Source organism: Pelobates fuscus, chromosome 12, assembly GCF_036172605.1.
Source record: "Pelobates fuscus isolate aPelFus1 chromosome 12, aPelFus1.pri, whole genome shotgun sequence".
NCBI lineage: Eukaryota > Metazoa > Chordata > Amphibia > Anura > Pelobatidae > Pelobates > Pelobates fuscus.
In genome coordinates, this window is record NC_086328.1 from 36,595,080 (window position 1) to 36,622,620 (window position 27,541).

The following is a 27,541-nucleotide window of genomic DNA, read 5'->3' on the forward strand; positions in this document are numbered from 1 at the left end:
TAACGCCGCCAGAGCACCAGGCTCTCCCTCCAGCCATGCCTCGACCACACAAACAGTTCCTCCCATCTCCGCATGTAGGTGTTGGCATAACTGGGGGGCAAACCTGGTGCCCATGGCGATTCCTGTTATCTGTAGTTAATATTGGTCATTAAAAAAGAGAAAATTGTGTTCCAGTATAAATTTCACTGAAGTCAATATGAATTCTTTCTGACCTTGGGATAGATCCAGATCCTGGGACATATAGTGGTCAAGAGCCTCTAATCCCAAACGGTGGCTTATTACCGTATACAGAGAGGTCACGTCCAATGTGGCCCAGCTGTATTCGGAATCCCACTCTATACTGCCCAATTCTTGTAGAAAGGACTTGGTATCACGTATATAAGAGGGAGCCCCCTGAGCATATTTCTGAAGGAACGAGTCCACATATGCTGATAAATTGGCAGTGAGTGAATTCACTCCACTAATAATGGGACGACCTGGTGGATCAGGGAGGCGTTTGTGGGTTTTAGGAAGAAAATAGAATATTGGAATTACTGGATTTCTTTGAAATAAAAAATCAAAATTCTTTGGAGATATAATTCCACTATCCCTAGCCTTAATCAGAATTTCCTTAAGTTCTAAATTATACACCAACGTGGGATTATTCTGGAGAGTAATATATGTCTTTTTATCCCCCAGAATATTAAGAGATTCCTTCAGATAGTAGGAGGCAGTCATCAACACTATTCCTCCTCCCTTGTCGGCCTCCCTGATCACCAGGTCGACTGTGTGTATGTATTCAGTAGTCTGTGTGTGTGTATTCAGCGGACTGTGTATTTAGCAGTCTGTGTGAATGTGTTCAGCAGTCTGTGTGAATGTGTTCAGCAGTCTGTGTGAATGTGTTCAGCAGTCTGTGTGAATGTGTTCAGCAGTCTGTGTGAATGTGTTCAGCAGTCTGTGTGTATGTGTTCAGCAGTCTGTGTGTATGTGTTCAGCAGTCTGTGTGTATGTGTTCAGCAGTCTGTGTGTATGTATTGCATTTGTTGGAGATACTAATAAATATAAGCTTCATTTTATCTATTTATATCATTATTTAACATTTGTATAATTGAGCTCTCTGTTGTGTTCTTCTTTTAAAACAAAAGTTGTTAATTAATTCGGACAACTTTACGAGTTGTTTTTTCTAAACGTAAACCTCAGTATTCAGGTTTAATTGCCATGTTGGCACTTTGAGGAAAATAAAGTTGGCATGTATTGCGGGTTAGGCACTCGGGCTCAAAAAAGTTTGCCATCACTGATGTAGGCATATCAAATATTGACGGCATTTCAAACTCCTTCACATTTGTTTCTGATTCTATTTATCACTAGAAAGAGATCATTATCGTATGTAATGCTACCCTTCTTTCCAGTGTTCTATATCTATACTGCTTTGTCACTCAGCCTGTTAATGTGCTACCTAAAGTCTGATGTAAATAAAAGAACAAAAAGGTAAGTGCAGATATATATCCATGGCACATGGTAGATAGCAAACAGCAAAGTATTTTAAAATAATACATACATTTTATTGAAACATTTACGTATTGGGTTTTTATAGAAAAGTTATATTTTTGGTTCTATTTCAGCATCCATTGATCTACAGGTGATTATCTGCGTGATAACAGGCGCATTTTAAAGGGTTTTGCGGGCTGAGTAATGCCAAACACTGGTGTGAGATCTGGAGGTGATGCTGGGTCTGGCCAGTGAAATTCAAAGTGTGTCAGGAGGGTGGTAAAAAAGAGGAACAGTTCCATACGAGCAAGATTTTCTCCAATGCAGCCCCTTGGGCCTGTGGGAGAAAACAAAAAAAAACAGAACATAACAAAATAGTGGAAAATGATGTGACTAAAATGCTGAAGTAGAATTTAACCAGTGTTTTGCTATACCTCTACTTACAGTCATGCTGTAAGGTTATTCACACAAATGATCCCAATGTTCTACCTCTTATAGAGTAAAAAAATTTTTCAAATGCTTACCTTACAGTGTGTGACATCTTTCACAGTCAGCGATGTATCTACCGTGAGGCTGGCAAGGCATTTGCCTTGGGCAGCACTTTCAGGGGGGTGGCAAAAAAAAAAACCACCCCCTCAAACGCCCTGGCAAATGACTTTCCAGCCTCTTGACCTGGGGGGTCCAGGAGCTGGCCAGAAAGCCACCTCAGCCCCCGCTCCCCCCTGAGGCTCTTGTCCTAGGGGGCCCAAGAGCTGACTGGCTGGCAGGTCCTGAGCTCTTCCTGCTCAGCTCCCTCACGTGACCCGCAGTGATACTAGAGGCGGAATATGATGTCACCACGGCCCCGGCATCACTGAGAGGCGCACAAAAGAGCTCCCTCGTGGCCCACAGCCACTGCGCCTGCCAGCCCCCTAGACCCCAGGGAAGAATCCACTCCAGCACTCCCAAAGGTAGCTAGGCTCCCTAGTTAAGAAAAGCTGGCAATACATATATAACACAATTGTGTCTCCCCAGTATATCAGTATCTGGAGAGGGTTGAATTAAAGAACAAATGTCATCAAATTTTCACTTCACATGTTTAAAGATTTATTACATATATAGGGGCACTATAGTCACCATAACAACCTTAGCCTAATAAAGCAGTTTGGTGTGTAGATCATGCCAGTCCAGTCTCAGAGACTCAATCATCTTGTTTATGCTGCCCTAGTCACACTTCCCTCCATCTAACGTTCCCAGCCTTCCTAAACACTTCCTGTAAAGTGAGATGTAATGTTTACACGTCCTTTATTGCACAGTCTGTTTAATTGAGAATTTATGCTCACCTGCTCTGTTAGTAGCTTGCTAGACCTTGCAGGCACCTACTGTGTCTGGTTAATGTTTCATTTACAGAGATCAAAACATCTGAAGCAAGTTAACATCTGATTGAAAATGAAACCACTTTGTTTTCATGCAGACTGTAAGAATCCCAGCCAGGGGAGGTATAGCCAGGGCTGCATAAACAGAAACAAAAGTGATTTGAAAACCAGAGTAATCTGAATATACCTTTCCTGGTTAAATACTTTGTTGTTGTTATTAATTATTATCATTATTATTATTGTTGTTATGCCAATGAAAAAACAAGAAGTGAAAATGAGATTGGTCCTTTAAAGACATTAGCAGCACCATCTGGGCAGAGAAGGACACGTATGTCTTGGTACAACTCTATAATTTCAGGAATAAATATATATATATATATATATATATATATATATATATATATATATATATATATATATATATATATATATATATATATATAAAATACAGACATAGTCTAAATGTTGCAATTCATTTAGAATTCAATACAATTTGGTGTTGACTAAATAAACCCCATTGTGAAGCTATTCTGAATCTCTTTGTTTAAATCCACCCAAACCTGCTACCACATTCCCCTATGAAAGATACATTTCCAAACTATTTCTCTCAATGGGTGGCCTGTGGGCCCGATGATGCTCTCAGCTGATTCCAGACACCCAATGGAAAAGTTTCTACATTTGCCAGAGGAACCGAGTGGGTAGGCACCATCAACTTTGGGGTTGAACTGTTAAATGGTTTAAACCCATAAGGTAGGATGATGTCTAGGACCCAAAGACACTATATTGACTTCATTGAGATGAGGTCATTGAGTTTCCAGAGTGTCCCTTTAACTGTATGCTCAGCTATTACTGTATGTTAGATTTCCCATGATGCTCTGACATTAATTTGTACTAGTTGCATAAAAGAGGATTGTAACACAAATGGTAAATCATCAATGTACTCGTTTTAAAATTCATTTCGCGTAATTAATGTAAACACTGGTCTCAAATGTTTGCAGTCCACCAATGACACTGCAACTCACCTGCAGAGAATGGTAAGAAAGATTCTACTTTAAGGAGTTCCCCATCCTCATTCAGGAAGTTCTCTGGATTAAACTCATCAGGATATTTCCAGTAAGTCTCATCCTTGTGAAGTGAAGACAGATCTGTGATAATCATTGTTCCCTGTCCAAAAGAAAACATGCGTTAAGAGCTGCAACTGTAACAGAAATAGCTATGGCGTCCCATGGTTTTCCTACAAAAATGTACATTCTTTAACTCCTGAGGGATAATGGTCTAGCAAATAATGTTAAATTACGGCATGACATTATCGCTTAAAGGAGAACTGCCAACAATACCATGATCCAGTTCAGTCCTGGCACAGACAAGGCACACATTGATTTGGATTGTTTCTATTTCTTCTCTACTTACTTATGCCACTGTACAGGGGGGAACCACTGTATACCATTCAAACCAAAGGACACAAGCATCCTGTATTTAGCTGGAAAATTGAGACTCCGGACCGCGTTGGTGAGCTGCCTCCTCTGTTTTACCAATACAGTCTGAGCACTAAACCATCATACATATAGTATAAGTTTGAAAAGGAAGTCTTTTTTCTGGAGTGAGGGGTCGCTAAGAAGCCAGGCTTATAGTGCTGCATTCTGCAAAACATTTATTTTATGCAAAAACTATAAAGATCAGAGCATGGAAACAATGCATATTAATAAGGCTAGAACCTACTAAATGTATTAAAGTAGTATTGGTGCCTGGAATGTCCCTTTAACTTACCTTTGGTATAGTAAAGCCATCCAGTTGTTCATCCTTTAGCGTTGAATGAGGAGCTCCTAATGGCACAACGTTGGTGAAACGCTGAACCTCTTGTAGAACAGCCTGTGTGTACGGCATGCTCACTCGGTCCTCATAGTCAAGCCGTTCTCGCTCTCCACGAACTTTGTCTATTTCATTTTGACATTCCTCTGAAACAAATAATTGTCAAGGTCACACAGCTGTAGAGCTTTAGAGGGCATGACATTTAAACTCTAAAGGGTTGCGTTCGTATGGTACCTTGTATGTCTGGAAATCTCATCATGTAGAGCAAGCACCATTCTAGGCTGGCAGACGTAGTGTCGGTCCCACCGACGAACAGATCTACCACGCAAGCAAACAGATTCTTACAATCATATGTCGTTCTAGAGCTATCCTGTTCTCTTTCCTAAACATTAATCATAGTGAGAAGTTCCATTAGAGGCACAAAGCAGACATTGCCTGACATACCCATATTTTTTTTATTTGTCTTACAATTCTTTATTGAAGAGTTTTAAATTTTATACAATTTAATACAAAAGAACAAGTTGTGCTTATAATCATAATAGTATAATGATGAAGAAGAGAGGCGGGCTTTGAAACAAAACATTACAAAACAATTAACTTTTCTTATTAAAGCATAAAGGCATTTGTATGATTTTTTGCACAGAATTTGCAACAACATTAAGTTGGCATTAAGTTGGTAATGTAGACACTGTAAAAAAGAAAGGGTGCCCACAAAGTACATCATGAAACATGTAACATTTAGTTAACCCCATTGGGTCAGGTAAAATCATAATGATGAGATCATCACACCAAATATAATTACTGCAGCAGAGAGTGGAAATAGGGGAAACAGCAAGTTATCACAAATCTACACGTTTCGTTTCAAAAAACCTTTTCAAGACATCCATTTTGCATTGACAAGGCAAGATAAAATAGCCTACTACACCTGATGTAACATGCCTTATTCTAAATGTTTCACAATAAATGGGTAAGTTGCCTAAACATTACAAAAAAGAAGCCGTTTAAAAGTGACCTCATTCCATTATAAAGTAAAACAAATATATATACAAATAATACTGAAATAACTAAGTAGCAATAAAGAAAAGTTACCACTGCATAACATGTGTAACAAAAACACTATATTGAATGAAAAAAAAAAAAATTACAATCCCAAATCGATCGTTGGAAGGGAAAACACACTAGAATTAAACACACATTCCTTTATACTCAAAACAATACACAAAAAGATGTGGGTTAGGATTACCTAATTTCATTCACTACCAAAAAGCAGCACAACTAACGCAAGACCAACAAATGTGAGGAAGGCTGAACTTGATGGACGCAAGTCTCTTTTCAGCTATGTAACCATGTAACTATGTAGTTACACACCCCAGTAGGCGCTAAACGGTGGGTAGACATGGAACATAGCATTTTTTGGAATGATTTTCCCTCTTTGTATATTTGGCTTCCTAAAAAAGCTAGACCTCCAACTCCCACCACTATAGCTTTAACACGTCAAATATGGGACAATATGCTCCTCAAATTCCCTAATGTCTGTAGTGGAGCTCTAGTCATGACAAGGACTATATCCATGAATAGCCCGGATCTGAGTGCACAAGTTATCCAAATAGCACTCAGATCCATCCAGTGCAGGGGGATCACCATTGGGGTAAAGTGTTGACAGGCCACCCAAGTGGTTCAACTTTCGGGAGTTCCTGTTCGAACATCAGTGAATGCTCCTCCAGGCTCTTAGGGAGCGAATGCTCCCCCCCAGTCGGAAGTGTCTTTTTCCCGAAGAACGCTCTACTGGCTTGTCTGTGAGAGGAGCAAGCAGCGGTACAGTTTTCCCTGGAAGAACCGCGCGAGAGAGTATCCGAAAATAGTTCCATGCGTTGGATGATCAGGTACCGCTTCCTTCCCTATAACCCCCCCCCCCCCCCCCGACAGACACACACATACATAGAGAGACACACACACACATACACACAGACAGACAGGTACACATATATACATACAGACAGTCACACACAGACACATACATACAGAACGACACACGGACAGGCACACACACACACACATACAGACAGGCACACATACAGACACACACACATACAGACAGACAGGCACACATACAGACACACACACACATACAGGCAGGCACACATACAGACACACACACACACATGCAGGCACACATACAGACACACACAAGACACACATACATACAAAAACACATACATAAAAAAACCAGACAGGCACACATACACACAGGCAGACACATACAGCCAGACAGACACACACAGAGACAGACAGACATACACACAGAGACACACAAGATGCCAAAACATACATACAAACAGACAAGCACACACACACACATACATACATCCAGACACACATGCATACAGACAGACACACATACATACATACAAACACACAAAATGTTTAAGTCACACTCCTGTTTCCTACCTTTAAGGTGCAGGGGGTGACTTTCCCTGGGGTCCAGTGGTGACTCAGGTGGATGGGAGTCAGAGTTCCCACTCTGACTCCCTCTGCTTCCCCCGCGCGGCTCTCAGTGTTAGCTGGGAGGAGTGATGTGCAGTCACTTCCTCTCAGCTTGGGATGTCAACACAGGGGGCCCGGTCAGCGCTCGGCGCTTTAACAGCGCGACCGGGCCCCCTGACAATCCACATCCATTCTGTCATTGCCACCCGATGGACCCCTTGGACGGCGGCCCCGGCGGTTTGCCGCGTGGACCGAGGCCGCAGAAGATGATGGCGGCGGATACCCAGTCACAGGGGTCCGCAGGGTGGCCGGGCCCCCTGGTGTGGCTGGCCCAGTCGCAGCTGCGACCCCTGTGACCGCGGTATGTATGCCGCTGGCTGCCTGCATTCAGGAGTTAAAATGGCCACCATTTACTAAGGCACGTATGTTCGGTTATATGAATGGTGGCCAACCAGGGAAAGCACTTGAGTTAATTAGTTCCTTTGAAGTTAACGAGCCAGGGGGTAGTTGGTGTTCGGTAGTAAAAAAAGGGGAGTACGGGCACTGTACCACTTTATCATGTATCTTTGTTGTGTTTGACTGTTCACTTGTTGCCTAATATATCCCACCCCTTGACAGGAGTCATTGTAACACTCTAATCAATGTTATTCACTTCACCTTTCAGTGGTTTTAAAGGGACACTATAGTCACCAGAACAACTACAGCTTATTGAATTTGTTCTGGTGAGTAGAATCATTACCTTCAGGCTTTTTGCTGCATACAATGTATTTTCAGAGAAAATGGAGTGTTTACAGCCTAGTGATAACTTCACTGGCCACTCCTCAGATAGCTTTTAGAGATCCTTCCTGGGTCATGGCTGCCTAAAATGCATCCAAACATTCAGTGTCTCCTCCCTCTGCATGTAGACACTGAACTTTCCTCATAGAGATTCATTGATTCAATTCATCTCTATGAGGAGATACTGATTGGCCACGGCTGTGTTTGAATCGTGCTGGCTCTGCCCCTGATCTGCCTCTTTGTCAGTCTCAGCCAATCCCATGGGAAAGCATTGTGATTGGATCAGGCCACTACTTCTGATGATGTCAGCAGCCTGTTTGTTTTTCTGAGTCAAACAGCATGCAGAGTTACAGCTTCAGGCTTGAATACAGTAAGATTTTGCTATATTTATGGAGGCATGAGTTGCCCAGGGGGGCTAGATGGTGGTTTTAACACTATAGGGTAAGGAATACATGTTTCTGTTCCTGACCCTATAGTGATCCTAAGGACCAAACTTCTGGAATAAAAGGGAATCATGACATGTCACACATGTCATGTGTCCTTGAGGGGTTAATGTTTGATGGGATAGGATTTGCATCTGAGAATCACTGATTTGCAAATTCGATCAAAGTTTTGAAACTCCATATTCACACTACATTTGGTCTTTAGTGACTAAACCTAACACAGTACCTTATCGAGCTCATCCAGATAACAGTCTATATAGTCTCGGGGATCCCCACGCATCCTAGTTGTCTTGTGTTCCTCTAAAACCTTCTCCAGAAATGTAAAAATAACCTTTACGTTTCTGAAAATCTTCTGGTGCGGCAGAGGGAGATAATGGATGAATCCAAATGCATTATACAGCTGAAAGGTGAAAAGATATAAGGGTTCACATAGTAATATATACATGAATACACAACTGATCTCCTGGAAAACATGAATGCCTCCAACATAACTATAGTCTCAGCCTGGATATTTTAGCCTACGTTTCGCAAATCTAATTTTAAGTTTGCTACAATTGAGAGTTAATTGAGCAACCCTGTCAACACTCCTTATTGGTTATGGCACTTAGGGTGTTCCTGTAAGCTATTCCCCCCACAACAAGTTTGTATGAGGTATCGGTTGCCGTTTTGAGATTAAAACCATAGTTTTCTTTTTAATTTAAACTAAAATTTACCTTCCCAATGAGCTCATACAGATCCTGAAGTAGAATTTTTACTTTGTTGCATGGTCTCTCTGAGCAGAGCTAATTTTATCTAGGGGTGGTCTTATTTGCCATATCCAGTTGCAATGTCCTTTTATACCTGTGTCCAAACACTTGTAGTTAACTTCATATTTTCATGGACCAGGTTAAGAACATTTTGGAAAGTGGAGTCATCATAATCATAGCGCCTCCCGAACACAATGGAACAAATTATGTTGGATACAGCATTATCGATGGCAACATGTGGATTCAGCAAGGTATCTGAAGAAAATAAATGATAGTAATCAGTCAAAAATGTAGAAAAACAGAGAAATGCTCTTCAAGTGCTATTAACTTGAAATTAATCTTTTCGCCATGTCTACTTAAAGAAGAAATTGCCATACCCCTTTTTTCCCTCCTAGGTGAATATAGGCTTTGTAATTATTTGAGTTGATACATTTTGCTTCACAGTGTAAAACAAACATTGCTCATACCTGGTTCCCGGCCCTTGGACGATACTTTGTTTTTCTCTCTGTTCCTGTTCTTTCCCTAGTGAGTATCCACCACCTTACAACATGAAAAGGGCTCAATGCCAGTCTCCCCCTCTTTTTTCCTAGACTGAGACACTTTGCCCCTAGTCCTACAGAAAGTTTCCTCTGAGCTCCTCTTCTTTTGTGATCTTTTCTCTTTTCTCCTTAACTTTCCATTTCTTCCTCTACTTTTTTCTTCTGTATATTCTCTTCCATTCTCACATTATCACTCATGGAGTTGCAATTCTCATTAGATTATTTGTTTCCTTTCCTCTTCTCTTAGAGATCTCAGTCCCTAAAGGTAGTTTTCAATTTGTAAAAGGTAAAATAATAATTCCAGATTTACTAACTTTTACCTTCCTAATAGGAATCAAAAGGAGTTTCTGGCCTCGGCTCTTCACAAACAAAAAGCATTTAAGAAGGAGTGTTAAATTTAGAGGGGATTTAAATATCCCACCTGAACCAGGTTTCCACTGCATACCATTAGCCCACCTCCTCTCCTGTGGGGTGCAGACTCTCGGCTTCATAAACGTCAACTCAGACTGTTAGAGGACTTCAAAATCCCCCACAGGAAAGGATTTAACTTTTTTTTTTCCCTTGAGCAGAAATCCAATTCCCTTATTGATTATTTCTTTCTCCCTACCCTATCATCTCGTTCTCCTACTCACTAGCAAGACTGGCTCAATACAATACTGACTGAACTTGGCCATTTCAAATAGTAATGTAGGTGGATTACATGATATTTACTGTCTCCCAATCAGATCACTACGTGCCTTCATAACAGAATGTCAGCAACTCAGACACCAAATAAATAAACATTGCACAAATGCTCAAATATTTGATATCAAAGTCCCTTACTCTTACTAAGATTGCCCTCTTCAAATGTATGTGTCACCCAGATCCCTTTGAATTTATTGCAGACCTATAACCTGAATGTCCTGCTGCTCCTACAAAAAGTGCAAAAAGACCTTCACAACTGGTCCATCACTCATAAAACAAATGGGTAAAGCGAGAGCAATTTAAAACAGACGTTCTTTACTTGTTGCAGACCTTACCAGTCACTATTCCTAAAGCATTTTTTGGTGAATGTGGCATCCTTCTTCCTCAAATACCTATGGTGTGGACACCAACCAAGATGGTGCTATGACATGATCACTAAAGCTAAAGAATTTGGGTTTTTGGCCCTCCGAGATTTAGCACATTATTGTAAAGCTATTCATTTCCACAAAATCATGGCATGGTCCATCCAAAACACATAGGAAAACTGTAGCCCGCCATTGAATGTGCCCTGACCCCTTCTCTTGTTTCATTCCCATAGCTTCCTTTACTGGACTCCCCCTCTGTACCTGCCTAAAGCACACTGCAACAGAGAATGTATAGCATATATTTAAGTTTAGCAGTATTTTTAGGAAATTTCGAGCATATATTTAAATTTTGGCAATATTTTGCTTTGGAAAAAAGAAATTCACTCCACTTGAACACTGGTTTCTCCTTTTTTGCAAAAGATACTCTACACCTTTTGAAGACAATTAAGAAGAGAACAGGATATGAAAGATATTCGTTTTTACAGTTTAACTTTAATTGTTTATGTAATAGAAGGTTTTTACCTTTGTTTTTTTCAAATTCTTGTATTAAATAGGAGCTCTCCTCGGCAATCCTCTCCTCCATGGACTTTTTGCCCAGACCAAAATTCCGCAGTGTAGACAGAGTGAAGCGTCTGTGCTCCTTCCACACCTGGCCATAAGGAGCAATAACCAAACCTAGAGAAGGGATAATACTTAGAACTGAAGGATTTATAACTTGGGTTTGCCTATGTTTCTAACCTCACTTATGTCCTCACCGGTTATGCATTGGATGGGGGCATATCTACTAAACAGTGCACAGTCAGCAGCTTTTCATTGTAAATATAAATGAGTAACTGGTTAGCCTACGGCATTGGGTGGTGGATTTTAAGTTAAATAATGAAAAATGTAAACTAACAACCATGGCTGGTGGGTCCTATAGGCCAATTAGATAGCAGCCTAGGACGCTTCTTAAGGGGGGGCACCCATAAGAAGTGCCCCTCTATGTGGGACACATTGTGTATTGCGTGACGCAGATAATGGCACCAGATAATAAGGAGCAATTACATGGCTGCAGACAAGCGCTCGGTGCCTTAAACCTCAGCCCGCAAAGAGAAGAGAGCCTCCCCCCTACACACCTCTCATATGACGGCAGTGCACGGGTGCATTGCACGATCACACCCGCCCCTTGCCCTGTACCTGCGGTCAATGGTGCGGGAGGATAGCAGAGGCAAAGCTAAAAGAGAGTCAAGACAGCAAGGCCTGGATTGGGACCCACCGAGAGAGACTATTTGAAACAAAGGCTTCATGGCGAGTGTGTGTGTGTCAGCATGTTTCAGTCAGTATGTTTGTGTGTGCGTGTGTCTGCTTGGGTCAGTCTGTGTGTGTGTCTGGATCAGTGTGTGCGCTTGGGTTAGTGTGTGTGTTTGCTTGGATTTGTGTATGCCTGGACCAGTGTGTGTGTCTGCTTGGGTCTGTGTGTTTGTGTCTGGATCAGTGTGTGTGTGTTTGTGTGTGTGTGCTTGGGTCTATTGGTGTTTCTGCTTGGGTCTATTGAGGTGTATGCGTGTGTCTGGATCAGTGAGTGTGTGCTTGGGTTAGTGTGTGTGCCTGGATCAGTGTGTGTCAGCTTGGGTCTCTGAGTGTGTGTTAGTCTGCATTAGTCAGTGTGTGTTTGTGTATGTGTGTATGTCAGTCAACATGAGTCAGTGTATGTCTGCCACTCTGCGTGAGTCAGTGAATTTGTGTGTGCATTGGTCACTGATTGTGAGTGAATGAGTGTGAGGGTAAGTGTGTGTATATGTTTGTAGTATTAGTGATTGTATTTGGGCAAAAAGGACCATTTTAATAATAAAAAAAATAAATCAATACTTTTAAAGGAGCACTATAGTGTTAGGAATATAAACCGGTATTCCTAATACTATATAGTGTCTCTGGCCCTACGTAGATTCAAGCCTCCCACCATAAAAATATTTTTTAACAAGGGGGGTAGGGTTACTTATACTTATCAAGCACCAACTCCCTCCGCACTGCTTGCCTCCTTACCTTGCTCAATGTCACTGATGGGGCAACGCTGGTCAAATCCAATGTTCCTCATACAAGTGCAGTGGGGACTTGATGCGCATAAGTGACAATCGCTATGTACTTTCAACGCTTCATATAGTTTAACATGGCATTGTAGTGGAGTTGTCTCTAGTGGCTGTCAGTGTGACAGCTACTAGAGGTTTGTTGAACCCTTCAAGGTAAGGCCATGTTTTATCTTGTGGTGTTAAGCCTAGGGCGACAAAAATCCTTTCATCGGCCCGCTAGCGACTGGGCATCGAATGGAGGAATTAAAATGAAATAATGGGGGTCTTTGATAAATTTTTTTTCTCTTTGATAATTTCATATGTTTAAAAGAAATCATTTTACGAAATATATAAAACATTTTAAAAGGCATCCAAGGTTTGCTTTAGTCTGGACATTGTTATCAGAATGGTTTTATATCTTTTCCCCCAATATTTACCTCTGTTACCAGAGACGACCTGCAGGATTCCATTCAGAGGTCGGTCCGCAAACTCCGTGCCTTTGGTGATTAACACCTCTTTGAGAGCTTTGTAGCCTCTGACGACCACTGCCGGTGTGGTACCTAGATATATGCTGTACACAGGGCCGTACGCCTTTGAGAACTAAAATAAAAAGTGGATTAAGACATTGTACACTTTGTATAACTGAAGAAAAGAAAAAAAAGTTTTTCATCACAAATACTACCAATATCATAAATATACTAATTTTCGTGAAATTTTTTTCTACCTATTTAGTATATGTACCTCAAAAGAAAATATTTGTGATTTTTTTTTCTGCAAGTTTTCGTTAAGGGTACTTGAAAACATCTTGCAAAAACATGACAGCTAGGGCGATTTTGACAGGAAGATTTATATAAGTGATGATTTCTAATGAAACTGGCACTTTTATAAACTGTCAAAAAAATTGCCAACTCCAGACAATTCAGTAAGATGAGTTGCTGTATGTCAGACATAGGCAACCTGATGGCCTTATGACTATAAGAGAATTAAAGGACATGCAGTCCACAACATTTGGAGTACCAAAGGTTGCCTACCCTTGCTTTAATTTGACATTTTCACTAAGTGGGTCGTGTTGCCGTCCTTTGATCAGTAAAGTATTGTTAATAGAGTTGTTTTAAAGTAGTCCAATAGCCAAGAAGATTAACATGTCATTCATGTCACATAATAAACCCACTTCTGTTAAAGGATTGGACTAATCACCATAACAATGGTTATGATTTATAAAACAATCTGCAACCTACTGAGAGTAGCTTACATCTAAAGTGATTTGAAAATAAAATGCTGCATCTAGGAGCCTGCTTCTCTATTTGGAACTGCAGCTAAAGTACTTATCCTATATACTCCAGCTGAATAGGAGATTTAAAAGATAAAAAAAATACACTCCCTATAGATCATTGTGAGAGCATCGTGATTGGTGGACCCTCTCTCTGGTCATGGAGGGAGTTTGTCTGTGAAGTGCAGCAGCTTTAACCATAAAGTTAAACATATAAAGGTTTTTGTTTTGTGTGTGTGTGTGTGTGTGTGTGTGTGTGTGTGTGTGTGTGTATGCGTGTTTCTTTTTTTTTTTTTTTTAATTCTTTATTTTTTGTAGTGCGTATGATGATAACAGTTGCTTATGAGGTACCCCAAAGGCATTCCTCTAGCACATTACAAACAGTTGGAGCATAAGGGTAGACAATAAATCTTGCACTTTTTTGTAGTAATAAAATGAAAGGTTTACGTTGTTTAGGTAGTTAGGAGGTACATTTTTACAACATGTTCAGGCTTCAATAATTGTAACAATATAGTTTTGATTTTAAGTGTACATTTACGCTATAATCAGGCTTAGTCAGTGCTATGGTTAAATCGATAACATCGCGAGTAAGACAGTTGTACATTGCTAGCTAAATAAGCTGGCTGATACGATTAAGTTTTTAACTGTAGCCTATTGTTGTGGCACCTAGGCATTCTTCCACAGTGAGCCAGTCGCTTTTGATAGAGCCTATTGTAGTTTAAGCCTAGTAGTAGCAGTAGTAGACTATTCAGTTATGTGACCTCAACAGGAAAATGCTAAGCTAAGAAGGCTAGCTGGTTAAACAATAAGTACCGCCGGTGTCAATCTTTATGTTTAGTATGCCAGCGAGTGCATATGATCATGCATTGCCATGACAACAGCCGCATGTAAGGCAGAATATGATAAAAGGTAACATTGGTATGACAGATACAGCATTTGCATATTTTTCCCTTTTTTTTTTTCCTTCTTTTTAAAGTAAGAGAAATAACATGTCAGTCGAAATATAAAAAAAAATCAAATAAAAAAAAAAAAAAAAATCAAACATGCTTCTGGATAAACATATTAACCATATGCTAAAAGGATTGGTGGAAAATGAACTATGCTAGGCAAACTGATTTTTGCGCTAAAGGCATTCACATGGATAGGTACTGTGATTAATAAAGGTTTCTCCCGGGAGGCTCCCCAGGTATATCAGGTTTTTGAGTCCCGCTGTGAAACTAGAGGCAGGGAACATGCTATTACGGTGGGTGGACCTTAGGTTCATCTGGGCGCAAGGTGTGGGTACCGAGGGTGCACTGCTGGGGTACCGTGGTACCTGTACTCAGTCCTGGGGTCATCCGATGCCGTGCTGGGGTACTCTGCATCCCTGCCCCGATATTCCCGCTATTGAGCTCTGGTGCCTTCCTGGGTAGGGGCCCGCATGCAAGTTGTGAGGCAGGTTTTTTTTTTTTTTTTTATGTAATTTCTTTTTATTAGGTTTTACATATATAATAAACAGTTTCACATTTCAGTATTAATATATATAATAAAGGTTTAGCAGTGTACAATCAAGATTCTTAGATGTGATAATAGTACAAAAAGTTTTGCAATGTAGCATATTGGTGTTGTGTTACAATTCCCTACAGTTGTTAATAAACGTACAGAATAAAACTGTCATCGACATAACAAGGCATTTCCTGTTGACAAGTGTATATGTGTAATTTCTGGGAGGGGAGCGCAGTTAAGCTATTCTTGATCAATCAGAACCCAATAATGAGCCATTTATTAACTGGGGTTCTTTAGATAGGAGTTCCATGGGTCCCAAATTGTGTAATAAGTTAGGTATTTGTCTAGTGTTGACAATCTCAATTCCTCCATTTTATGAATGTGTTCAATTTTTTGAAACCACTCCCGTCTCGAGGGTCTAACATCAGTTTTCCATAGCCCTGCTATTACCAGTTTGGCCGCGGTTAGAAGGTAGAGTATTATTGAGTTTTTAAATTGTTTCAAGGATAGTGGGATGTGGAAGAAAAGGAGTGCTTCTGGGGTGAGTGGTAGTGGGGTTTTGCTTACTAGATCTGTGATTCTCTGTACTTCCTTCCAGAATCCCTTTATTCTGCCACAATCCCACCATAAGTGGCGGTAAGTGCCTAGTGCCTTCATACATCTCCAACAGGTTGTTGGTGCAGTGGCATCATATTTGTTGACGTCTATTGGGGTGGTGTACCATTGGGATAAAAATTTATAGTTAATTTCTTGGATTGTTACGCTGGGGTGGGCTTTTAACATTTTCATAAAGATCCCCCTCCAAGTCTTTTCCTCCACTGGGGAGGGAAACCATGAGTTGTTTCTGATTGTGTACCAAGGGAGTGCGCCATTTGTGTTATCTTGTAGTAACTTGTAACATATGGAAATAGTTTTAGTTTTTGGCGGGCGTGTGAACAGATTCTCAAATCTAGTGGTCTCTCTGGGTTGCCAGTGTAACAAGCCTTCCTTGGATAGGAAGTGAGTGAGTTGGTGATATTGGAACGCTTGTGATAGCGTAGGCTGGTGTACTCCAGTAATGTCAGTTAGTGATAGGAGTCCTTCTGGTGTGATAATATCTTTTAACATAACTTCCCTGTTTGCTGGTCTGAGTTGGAGTTTATTTAATAGTGTGTTATTCTTGCCTGGGGGGAATCTGTGATTGTGGGATATTGGGAAGAGGGGTGAAGGTGTCGTGACAAAGTCTTCGTTCGTGCAAATGTTTTTCCAGACTTGAAGGGTGGTTGAGATGGTTGGTAGGTCTTTTGTTGAGGTCTCTTTGTCTATGGGTAGAGACCAAGGGAGTGATCGTAATGGAGTTTGCACTTGTGCTTGTTCAATGTGCACCCAGGCCTTCCTAGATTTCCCCTCTCGTGACCACTCCAGAATCCTTCCCAGGTGTATTGCTTTGTGGTATCTGTGTATATTGGGGCATCCCAGCCCACCTCCCTCTTTAGGTTTGGTCAGTAGGTTGAAGGCAATTCTCGGCCGTTTATGGGCCCATATGAATTTGGTGAGCAGCGATTGTATATTTCTGAAGAATATCCCTGGGATGTGTATGGGGATGGTGTTCAGGAGGTAAAGGATGCGTGGGAGGACATTCATCGATATAATGCTAATCCTGCCCATCCATCTGAAATGTGGTTTGTCCCATCTATGTAAATCTTTTTGGATTGCTGCTAATAGGTCTGGGAAATTCGCTTTGTATAGGGTTCTATGCGTATTGGTGACTTTGATCCCTAGGTATTTGATAGAGTGGTTGGCCCATTGGAAGGGGAATTTTTGTTTTAGTTTCTTTGTTAGATCTAGAGGTGTGTTGAGATTGAGGATTTCACACTTGTCTGTGTTGATTTTGAAATTAGAGTGTGTACTGTAGTCTTCTATAATTTGGATTAATTTGGGTAGGCTGCTGACGGGGTGTTCAATGGTGAAGAGTAGGTCATCTGCAAACGCAGATACTTTATATTCAGTTTGTTGAACTGTGATGCCTTTAATGTCGGGGTGGTTTCTTACCGCTTGTAGAAGAGGTTCTAATGTCAGGATGAATAGTAATGGGGATAATGGGCATCCCTGGCGTGTGCCATTGCCTATCGTGAATGGTCTGGAAAGCTGTCCATTCACCTTTAGTCTGGCTGTTGGGACGGAATAGATTGCCTTAATCCATTTTATCCATCTTTGTCCGAAGCCCAGCATGTCTAGAGTAGTGAACATGAAGGACCAATCAACTCTATCAAATGCTTTTTCAGCATCAATTGCTAGGAGCAGTGTTGGGTTTTTGGTGTATTTCGTGTTATGTATTAAGTTTATGATTTTTGATGTATTATCTTTTGCTTCTCTAGTTGGGACGAAGCCCGCTTGGTCTGGGTGGATGAGGTTTTGTAGGAATGGTTTGAGTCTAGTCGCTAGCATTTTGGTGAATATTTTTATGTCCACATTGATTAGGGATATTGGTCTATAGCTGGTGCATTTCTCACTGTCTTTCCCTGGTTTGGGTATGAGGGTTATTGTCGCTTCTAAGGCCTGTCTTGGAATATGTTCTTTTTGTGGGATGGAGTTAATTGCTTCTAATAGGTGTGGGGTTAGATCCGTTTGGAACAGTTTATAATAAGAGGCTGAGAACCCATCTGGGCCTGGGCTTTTATTATGTGGGGTCTGTTTTATAGCTATGTTAATTTCGTCTATAGTGAATGGTTCTTCTAAGGACCTCGTGGCAGCTGTTGGGAGGATAGTGTCAAATTTGGTTTCTAGGTATGATTTGATCTCTTCTGTATTACCTTCCTTGTCTTTTAGGTTATATAGAGATGTATAATAGCTATGAAAAGTGTCAGCTATGTCCTCTGTAGTGTGTGCGTAGGTCTCATCTGAGCGTTTGACTTTAGGGATGTATGTGAGCATTTGTTTTTGTTTTAAGGCTTGTGCTAGAAATTTACCACTTCTGTCTCCTTGAGCGTAGTGGAGCTGTTTTGTCCACAGAATCGCTTTTTTCGCTTTGTCTTGGAGGAGTGATTTTAGGTCGGCTCTAAGGGCTAGAAGTTTGCAATATGCTTTGTCTGTCATGTATAGTTTGTGCTCTTCCTCTAGGTGTGAGATTTCTTTATGTAGGTCATTGATTTTTTGGTTTTTTTCCCTTTTGAGTTGGGCTCCCCACTTGATCAGTTCCCCTCTGATTACTGCTTTGTGGGCTTCCCATTGTGTAAAGGCGGAGGTGTCTGGGGTTTTATTTTCGTGGAAGTATTGTTTTATCGATTTTTCTATTGAGTCCTTCACTTTTGGTGCCTGTAATAGAAAGGGGTTTAATTTCCATGTTCCTTTAGGGCGTGGGAGTGAGGGGATGGATATAGTAAGATATATTGGCGAGTGGTCAGACCATGTCATTGGGCCTATCGAAGTGTCTGATATCAGCCCTAAGTCTCTGTGTTCTATGAGAAAAAAGTCTATTCTGGAATATGATTTGTTTGGGATGGAATAGTGAGTATAATCTTTTGTTGTCGGGTGGAATATTCTCCAGCAGTCTGATAGTTGGTGGGTTTTGATGATGTGTTGCATTTGGACTCTGGTGGCGTTAAGGTGGGTGCTATGTGTTGAGGTGCTGTCTCTAGTGGCATCTAGTGATACATTAAAATCCCCTCCTATTATGAGAATGCCTTTAGTATTTTGCTTTATTTTTGCCATTATCTTCCTCATTGCCCCGCATTGATGTTTATTGGGTAAGTAGATCGCTACTAGGGTAATAGGTTCTGACCCCACTGTGCCCTGCAGGATAATGAATCTGCCTGATTCGTCTGTGAGATGTGTCGAGTACGTGAATGGGACTTGTTTCCCAATCAATATTGCTACGCCTCGTGACTTGCTTTGGTTATAGTTATTGTAATATACATGAGGGAATTGGTGATGTTTGAGTTTTGGGGCTCCTGCACCTTTCAGATGTGTTTCTTCTAAAAATACTATGTCTGCTTTGTTTTTTGCTAAGTCCGTTAGGACCATCTTCCTTTTCTCTGGTGTGTTCAGCCCCCTTACATTAATGGAGCATATTTTCAGTGAACCCATTACGGAGTGCAGTATTGATATTTTATCTGTTTGGTAGGTGGGTTGTCTTTTTGGGAGTTTAGTACTGTTTAAGTACTTTGGGTGTGATCGGGAGGTGGATTAATTGGTTGTGGATGCTTGTGTGTGAATGTAACACTGCTAGTATACAGGCATACAAATCAAGTAAATAAACAATTAAACAATATAACATTAACTATTTACAAGTATCTTGCGATAAAGTTGTAGGTAAAGAGTATCACGAAGGGGGGGTTCTGGACGAACTTTGGACCCTTCGTGTGGGTGTAGAAATCTCCCTTTCGGTAGGTTGCGTGCAATTGAGAGAAATTATTATGGGTAGATTTCTAGATAGGAGACGGTACTTTCCTCTGGGTTCGTCTAGCGCTAGGGGCTAGCCCAGATGATGCTTAGATTTGCGGTTGAGTAATGAGGTAGGTGTTTGTACCGCTCTTGGCCGTTAAGGCCGTGGGTTATGTCCTAAGTGAACTGGAGCACTATATTACTGTGTACAGTGCTTCTGTTTCTTTGCCTCCGTAGCTGAGTAAACTCTCCGGTAGGCGGCCATTTGACGCTTGTCGTCTGTAACTGGCTATGTATATGTGTAGTTTGGGTGGGCATCTTAAATAGGTATGCCTGTGACAAGTACTAAAATTAGTATGGTGTTTTGAACCTTCTGTTTGATAGCATTCAACATTTCTTTAACGTAATAACATCATGTCTATTGTATGCTTTTCAGTTTATGTACTTGTGAGTTATCAGATATCAATTTGATCATAATGTCGTTACATATATAATCATGTGTAGCAGGTAAGCGTAGATATTATATACATTGATTTATCACAATACTATTCGGCATTTACAGAGTATAGTTACCCTTCCCTTAGTTGGTGATTAGGCGAGTGAGTTTGTTCAATATTGCTTTAGTCAATGATATGTCTCTTTAAGCGTTAGAGGTTTTGTCTCCTTCGCTTCTTGGAGTTGTTTCAGTTTATTTTCCTAGGAGTCATCGGATTTTTCCTTGATCTTAAGAATGGTGAGGCTGGCGGGGTCTTCCATGACGTTCTCTTTCGCGTGTCCATCGCTTGTCCCATCTGTCTCGTGGTTTGTGGTTTGGTCTTTTCAGGTTCTGAGATGTCGTACCAGTCCGGTATCTCCATGTTAGGAATGCCTAGGCGTTGGGTGAAAGCTTCTACTTCATCTGCTGAAGTTAAGGTGGCTTGTATTCCTTGGTGGGAGGCCGTGAGAGCGAAGGGGAATCCCCATCTATATTTTATATTGGCTTGTTGCAGGGCTAATGTTAGTGGTCTCAGCGCCCGTCTGCCCCTCAGGGTCAGCCATGCCAGGTCAGGGAGGATTAGTATTTTCGCGTTGTTAAACAGTATGTCAGAAGAGTCCCTGGCGTTTCTCATAATGTCCTCTTTTTCAGTATAGTAGTGAACTCTGCATATAATGTCTCTGGGGGAGTCTTGTGGGAGGCCTTTGGGTCTTAAAGCCCTGTGTGCTCTATCTAATAGAATTGGGGTGTCTTCTGGCCTCTGTAGGATCTTGTTAAACAGAGACTGTAGAGTATTATGGAGATTTTCAGGGTTTTCCTGTGATTCTGGGATCCCTCTTATTCTAATGTTGTTTCGTCTGCCTCTATTGTCGAGGTCTTCAGTGTTTCTCATAATGTAGTGGGTTCTGTTGTCTCTGTTTTTTTGTTGATGTTCTAGGGTGAGGAGTCTGTCTAAAATTTGGTCTCTGTCCTCTTCCAGGTCTCCCACCCTCGTGTTTACTTGCCTGATGTCTGCAGAAATGGCGGAGACTTGGTCTTGTACTGAGGATTCTAGCTTCGCTATCATGCTAGCCAGTTCGTCCCTGGAAGGTAAATGTGCAAGGGTTTCCCTTATGTTTGCTAGCCCATCTGCAATGCTGGTAGTTGGGGAGATCTCTTCTCCTGTCGTGCTGGGGTCGGGCGTTTTGCGCGGGCAAGATGGCGTCGCCATGTTGTCAGTTAGGCCTCCTCCGAGCACTTTCACTGTATCTCGGAAATATTTATCGAGGCCGTTCGAGTTTCTTGGCGTGCCTGATTCTTGGGTGTGTGAGGGCTGAGTTTGTTTCCTTTTGTTGCCCATTAAGTAGGTATTTTCAGTTGTTTATGCCAGTTTTACTGCCGCCGGCCGGGAGCTCTCAGCATTTGCGACCGCTCACATCGGATGTCAGGACACGCCCCCGTGAGGCAGGTTTTTAGGGGTGGCCCGGTCGGGTCGTGGCAGGTTAGTCTTTGCGGTTACCGCCGTTTTCATGCTGGGATGCTTGGTCATGTTTAGATGAGCAGCATAGGATCTTCGTGAGCGGGGTGGTGTGGTCCGCCATTTTCGGGCTCTCTTCACCTTGGGTAGCTTGGGCCTGCCAGCAGGTCGCGGAGGAGCCTTGTAAGGTAAGTGTTCATTCTTAACTTTTGTGTAGCTCAGCTTTGTTTTGCGCGGCTGCAATGTTTGGAGCTGGGTTCGCCTTCTCTCCGTGTAGTACGACCGGGATGTTTGAGCCGCCCTGTTGGCTGTGAGCGGGAGATGGGAGCAGATCTTCCCTTTGCCTTCTGTCCACATGGCGTCCGCCATTTTAGGTGTGGCGGGCGGGCTCCCTGGACTCAGTTGCCGTGTCGCAGTCAGTGCCACAGGTAGAGGACCGGGATCACCCCCCCGGTCCATAGGGGGGGGAAACAGAGCCGGACCCGCGCCGTTCTGCACTCGTGGCTGGGTTCCATGGCGCAGGATAGTGGGGCAGCGGCCGTCTGCCCCACTCACCGCAGGAGAAGGCCCTGGTTGGGGCAACATGGTCCTCTCCCCCCGGGGGACTGAAGCACGGTGAGCCAGCCTCTCCCCGGGTCCAGTAGTCCCTCAGCTCCGGGTATCAGGTCTGGCGGTCTGATTTCAGGCGGTGAGATTTGTTTTTAGAGGGTAAATTTCAGTGGCTTGCAGGAGCTGCTCAGGCTTGCGACCGTCCAGCTCGGCGGTCCGGCCCCGCCCCATGCGTGTTTCTTTTTAATGTTATTTAGGATAATAAAATACAATATTTACTTATTCAAAAATGAAATATAATAGTAGCCGTGATATATTAGCGTATAGAAATGGTAACCGCAGTACAGGCAGTTATTCTGGTTTTAATATTTCCAAATAAAATTAGATTTTAATACAAATGGCCATTTACCACAACCTGCAAAGCGTAAAAGAATACTAAAGTTATATAAAAAACAAAACAAAAAAAAAACACATTAAACAATTATTTAATTGCCCCTCACAACTCCTCGCAGAAAATGAGTGGTTTTAAAATTGAGATCCTTTGTTCGACATACAGAAAATAAAAAGTCGTAGAATGCCACATTTGCCACAAATCAGTTTTGTGAAATTTCTGCCCAACCGTATGTCCTATTATTGTGAAGTGGAAGCATCTGGGAGCAACAACAGCTCAGCCACAAAGTGGTAGACCATGCACACACATAGAATCGGGCCCAAGTGTTAAATCGCATACAGTGTAAAAATCACCTATTGTTAGGACTCTTCTAAGGGTTTCCTCAGTTTATGTGATAGATCATCTTAATGCCACAGGATACAAATGCATTTTAGACAATTGGGTTAACACTCGGCTTAAAATCAAGTTTAAAGGAACACTGAAGGGTCAGGAACACAAACATGCATTCCTGACCAGAAAACAGATAAAAAGTGGATAACGCACCAAAGCAAAATATGACAACTCTTCTGTGCACAGTGTATATGTAAATAATATATATAAAAAGTGACATACACTTTAATAGAGAACTGTGCCCAACGATATTTCTAAAAGAGAAAAACTCACATAGGGCAATGTAGTCTGTATATTAGCCCCAAAACAAATATCATTTATGTATAATATAGTTGCATCCTACTCACATTTTTAGGAACCTGTATAGAACCTGGCTCAGGTATATGGGAATGAGTAGGATGAAAAGACGAGATATCTCAGCTGCTTTTTCATATGGTGAAGATAATAGGCAGAAATTAGAGGTAAAATCTATAAATTTATTCCAAAAACAAATATAAAATTATTACATATAAAAAGCACAATAAGCTGCATTAAGGTATTTCTCCATAAAACAGGCACAACACGTTTCGGCTGGACGCCTTCATCAGGTTTTTCTTTTATGTATTTATGACCCTCTAGTGTTAAAACCACCATCTAGCCCCGCTTCCCCACTAAATATAGCTAAATATTTCCTTTACTCCAGTCTGCTGCTGATGGCTCAGCCACTTATCTGACTCATCAGAAGGGGTGGTCTGAGCCAATCACAATGCTTTAACATAGGAAAGCATCGATTGGCTGAGCTTGTCACGGAGGCAGATCAGTGGCAGAGCCAGCACAAGCCAAACACAGCCCTGACCAATCAACATTTCCTCAAAGAAATGCATCGAGGTTGGAAACACCAAATGGCAGTACTCCACACTGTGCAGCACTGCCCCAGAAAGCCCCTCTAGTAGTTATCTGAGGAGTGACCAGTGGAGTTATCACTAGGCTGTAATCTAAACATTGTATTTTCTCTGAAAATAAAGTGTTTGCTGCAAAAAGCCTGAAGGAAATGATTACCGTATACTCACCAGAACAAATACAATAAGCTGTAGTATTTCTAGTGACCATAGTGTCCCTTTAATATAAAAAAATACCCTGCACCTTTTCTATTGCTTATATCCTTCCTAGATAATGTATATCCATTCAAATGAATAGCCCAATCATGTCTTTCAATCCACCAAATTGCAGTAATCCCACTTGTGTTGTACTGCTCGTATGTCAATATCTCAAACTTCCCTGTTTTATAACACATTAGCAAGCAGACATTTAAATTTACCATTTGTTTCTTGTACAACATGTTTTTAATGCCTTCGTGCCAATAACCCTCCATCTCCACCCTCGTAGACTTCAGCTGAATTCTGAATTTTCTTCCTAATTCTCTGAACTCATTCTCTATGGCCCTCCATCTACCTCTAACTTTGTCATTAATACCAATATGGACCATGACAGCTGGGTCATCTCAAGCACATCCCAATACTCCATTAACAATATGCCAGACCCGAGCACCTTGGGGACAGCAAACTGTCTGCTTGATGCAATTATACCGGCAGATTCCCCTGTCTACTCTTTTAATAATAGAATCCCCTACCACCGAAACCTGTCTAGTCTTTCCTATTTAAAAGGTAACACACATTGCAATCTATAGGATGCAAATTAAATATTTATTTATAGGATGCAAATAGAGAAACACACAACGTATTTGTAATTTACAAACTGGCCAATCCTGAGCAGAAATACATCTGGATGTGGATGCAGATAATTTCAGAAATATTATTCTGTGGTGAAGAGAGCAGTGCATCTAACATACTTTCAAATAAACACCTCCCATTCAGGATACCTCCTACACCACAAACAATATGGAGCACAAAAGCTTTGTAGAGTCAACTCTTTTAAAAAAGAAAAAGAAGAAAAAGGCATTAGAAAAGGGGTTCATTGTGCTACTCCCCATCTAAACCAGGCCTGTGTATTAGGGATTGCTTCAAACTGTACCATACTGCTAACAAATACTAGTAGATCATGTAATAGGGAAATGCAGGGTACCCCTCTGTGATTAATTATTATAGACAAATCTTTTCTGAAACTTTTTTTATTTTAGTTTATCTACTTTTCAAAAAATATATACTTCATAAAACTTTGAAAAAGGCTGGTGGTAGAATTAGTGCATAGAAAGTGTTAAAATACCCTAGGGTATCACCATTTCAAAAATATACAGTCTGATAAATTACATTGGCCGTCTTCATAAATGTCCCAAAGAGGACATGGGCGCAGGTTGACTACACGTCAAAATTTCATGTTGGAAAACTTGAAATGCCACCCCTCAAATGTGGACTACCACCATGGCGGGCCCAAGATGTTGTCCAAGGATAAAATACTTCCCCCACCCAACAAAACCACACCTATCAAAACACACCCACATCCATTATGTAATGCAGTGTGTGTAGTGAATGCAGTGTCTGTGTAGTGTTTATTTGTGTAGTGGATGCAGTGGCTGTGTGTATTGTATGTGGTATGTAGTGACTGCACTGCGTGTGTATATACAGTGGATGCACAGAGTGTGTATTTCTTTTTCTGTTTCTTACAACTCCGCTTTCTGTGTCTGGATAGGGGGAGGGGGAGGGGAAGGGGAAGGGTGGAAATGGTTTTGAAATAGAAATATGCTACTTGTACTTATTGCCCTATAGCTTGCCAAAAACTACAGAAAAACATGTAAACATTGGGTATTTCTAAACTCACGCGGCTCTCTAATTAGGCGATCACCATCACCCCACCCTCACACTATCACCCTCCTCCCTCACACCATCACCATCACCCCCTCTCACTATAACCCCCACTCACACAGTGTCTACCCCCTCACATACAGTATGAACCCCCCCCCCCCACAGTCTCCATCCCTCATACACGCTGTCACCCCCTCACACACACACTGTCATGCCCCCACGCAGTGTCACTCCCCACAATGTAGTGTCACCATACTCCCCTCACGCTGTCACACATTGTGTCCCCCCACAGACTTAGTGTTTTATACGATCAATAGAAATTGGTATTTATCCACTGCCAGACATTTGCAGAGTGGATGTTTCAAATACCCATGATATAGATTGGGGCTTCTACACCTACACCTGCTGATCAGTATAACTTATATCACAGTTCGATTAACCCTTGTAACTCCTAGCTAAGATATCTAAGTCTATATTATATTTCACTTAGTGTATGCACTACTAGTCAATATTTTGTTTGTTTTTGATTGCTACATTGTGGTACAGACAGGAATTCACCATTAGTTTTAGTTAAATAGACATTTAGGTGACATTTCTTATTAGATACATTTTCTTTTTCTATAGTTGTGACAGATAGTTGCTATTTTTTAGTTAGGTACTGGTCTCCAGTTACTGATTTTACTAGAAAGAAACTATCCTTATGATCTGCAGCTCACGCTAGTTAACCATTTAACTACTTTTGGTTATATTTGGAGAATTTACCGTTGGTCATTCTCCTTCCTACTTCACATGAATTAGAAACCTCCTAGTTAATGTACTTACAATTTAGAGCTATATTCACCTGTATATATATTTTTTACCACCCTATGTATTCCCGTATTTTTGGGTTATTTTACCTTTTTAATAGTAATAATTAAATGTTATATTTTGTGTGTCAAGTACTATGGACGTGATTGAATCAGCACAGATTGGGGTCTTTCTTTTCTTTGTTGAAATTTTAATAAAAAAATTGTCCTTAAAAATAAAAAAAACTTTGACAATTGCCAAAAGGGGTTAAAAAAAATCAACCAGTTTCCCCTAAGCAAATGTAAACATCCCACTTATTTTGAGCACAGAGCCAACCCACAGACATTTCCTTATCACAACCTGACAAACCAAATAACTCTATAAGCATTACTAAGACATTATGATACTGTATCCAACATACACACAGTAATGAAAGACATTGTGATACTGTATCCAACCAGCACACAGTAAAGTAATGAAATACATTATGATACTGTATCCAACCAGCACACAGTAATGAAAAACATGATACTGTATCCAACATACACACAGTAAAGACATTATGATACTGTATCCAACCAGCACACAGTAATGAAAGACATTATGATACTGTATCCAACATACACACAGGAAAGTAATAACAGTAATAACAGCACACAGGAAAGTAATAACAGTTCATACATAGTACATATTGTTCATCCAACAAACAGCCACCCTATTTAGCACTCGCCTTCTTTAAATCCTTGAGGAAATTGTTGAAGTCCATCTGCAGTAAATTCCCTACGATGGGCAGAGCCAGGGGACCTGGAGGGAAGGACTTTGGGCGAGTCACCTTCCACCATAGGTAGCCCAACAGGACCAGAACAAGAGACAGGACTGTGCTGAGCTCCATGGTGGCTGGATTCACAGATTTTTTTTTTGAAGA

General features: G+C 41.2%; 1 protein-coding gene across 1 annotated transcript; it reads right to left on the bottom strand.

The window, feature by feature from the left end:
* Window positions 1-1,519: 1,519 nt before the first annotated feature.
* Window positions 1,520-27,541, bottom strand: LOC134578994 (cytochrome P450 2J6-like). The gene is made up of 9 exons (XM_063438119.1): window positions 27,347-27,541; window positions 13,152-13,314; window positions 11,192-11,344; window positions 9,176-9,336; window positions 8,562-8,735; window positions 4,866-5,013; window positions 4,590-4,777; window positions 3,845-3,986; window positions 1,520-1,804 (listed from the first exon to the last, which is right to left on the bottom strand). The coding sequence occupies exons 1-9, from the start codon at window positions 27,506-27,508 to the stop codon at window positions 1,623-1,625; spliced, it is 1,473 nt and encodes a 490-aa protein (XP_063294189.1). The 5' UTR covers window positions 27,509-27,541; the 3' UTR covers window positions 1,520-1,622.

Coding starts and splice junctions, on each gene's coding strand:
- LOC134578994 (XM_063438119.1), bottom strand. CDS start 27,508: ATGGAGCTCAGCACAGTCCTGTCTCTTGTTCTGGTCCTGTTGGGCTAC. Junction 11,345..13,151: donor GGTCGTCTCTGGTAACAGAG/GTAAATATTGGG, acceptor TCCCTTCTCTAG/GTTTGGTTATTGCTCCTTAT. Junction 8,736..9,175: donor CTACAAGTGTTTGGACACAG/GTATAAAAGGAC, acceptor TTCACCTTTCAG/CTGTATAATGCATTTGGATT.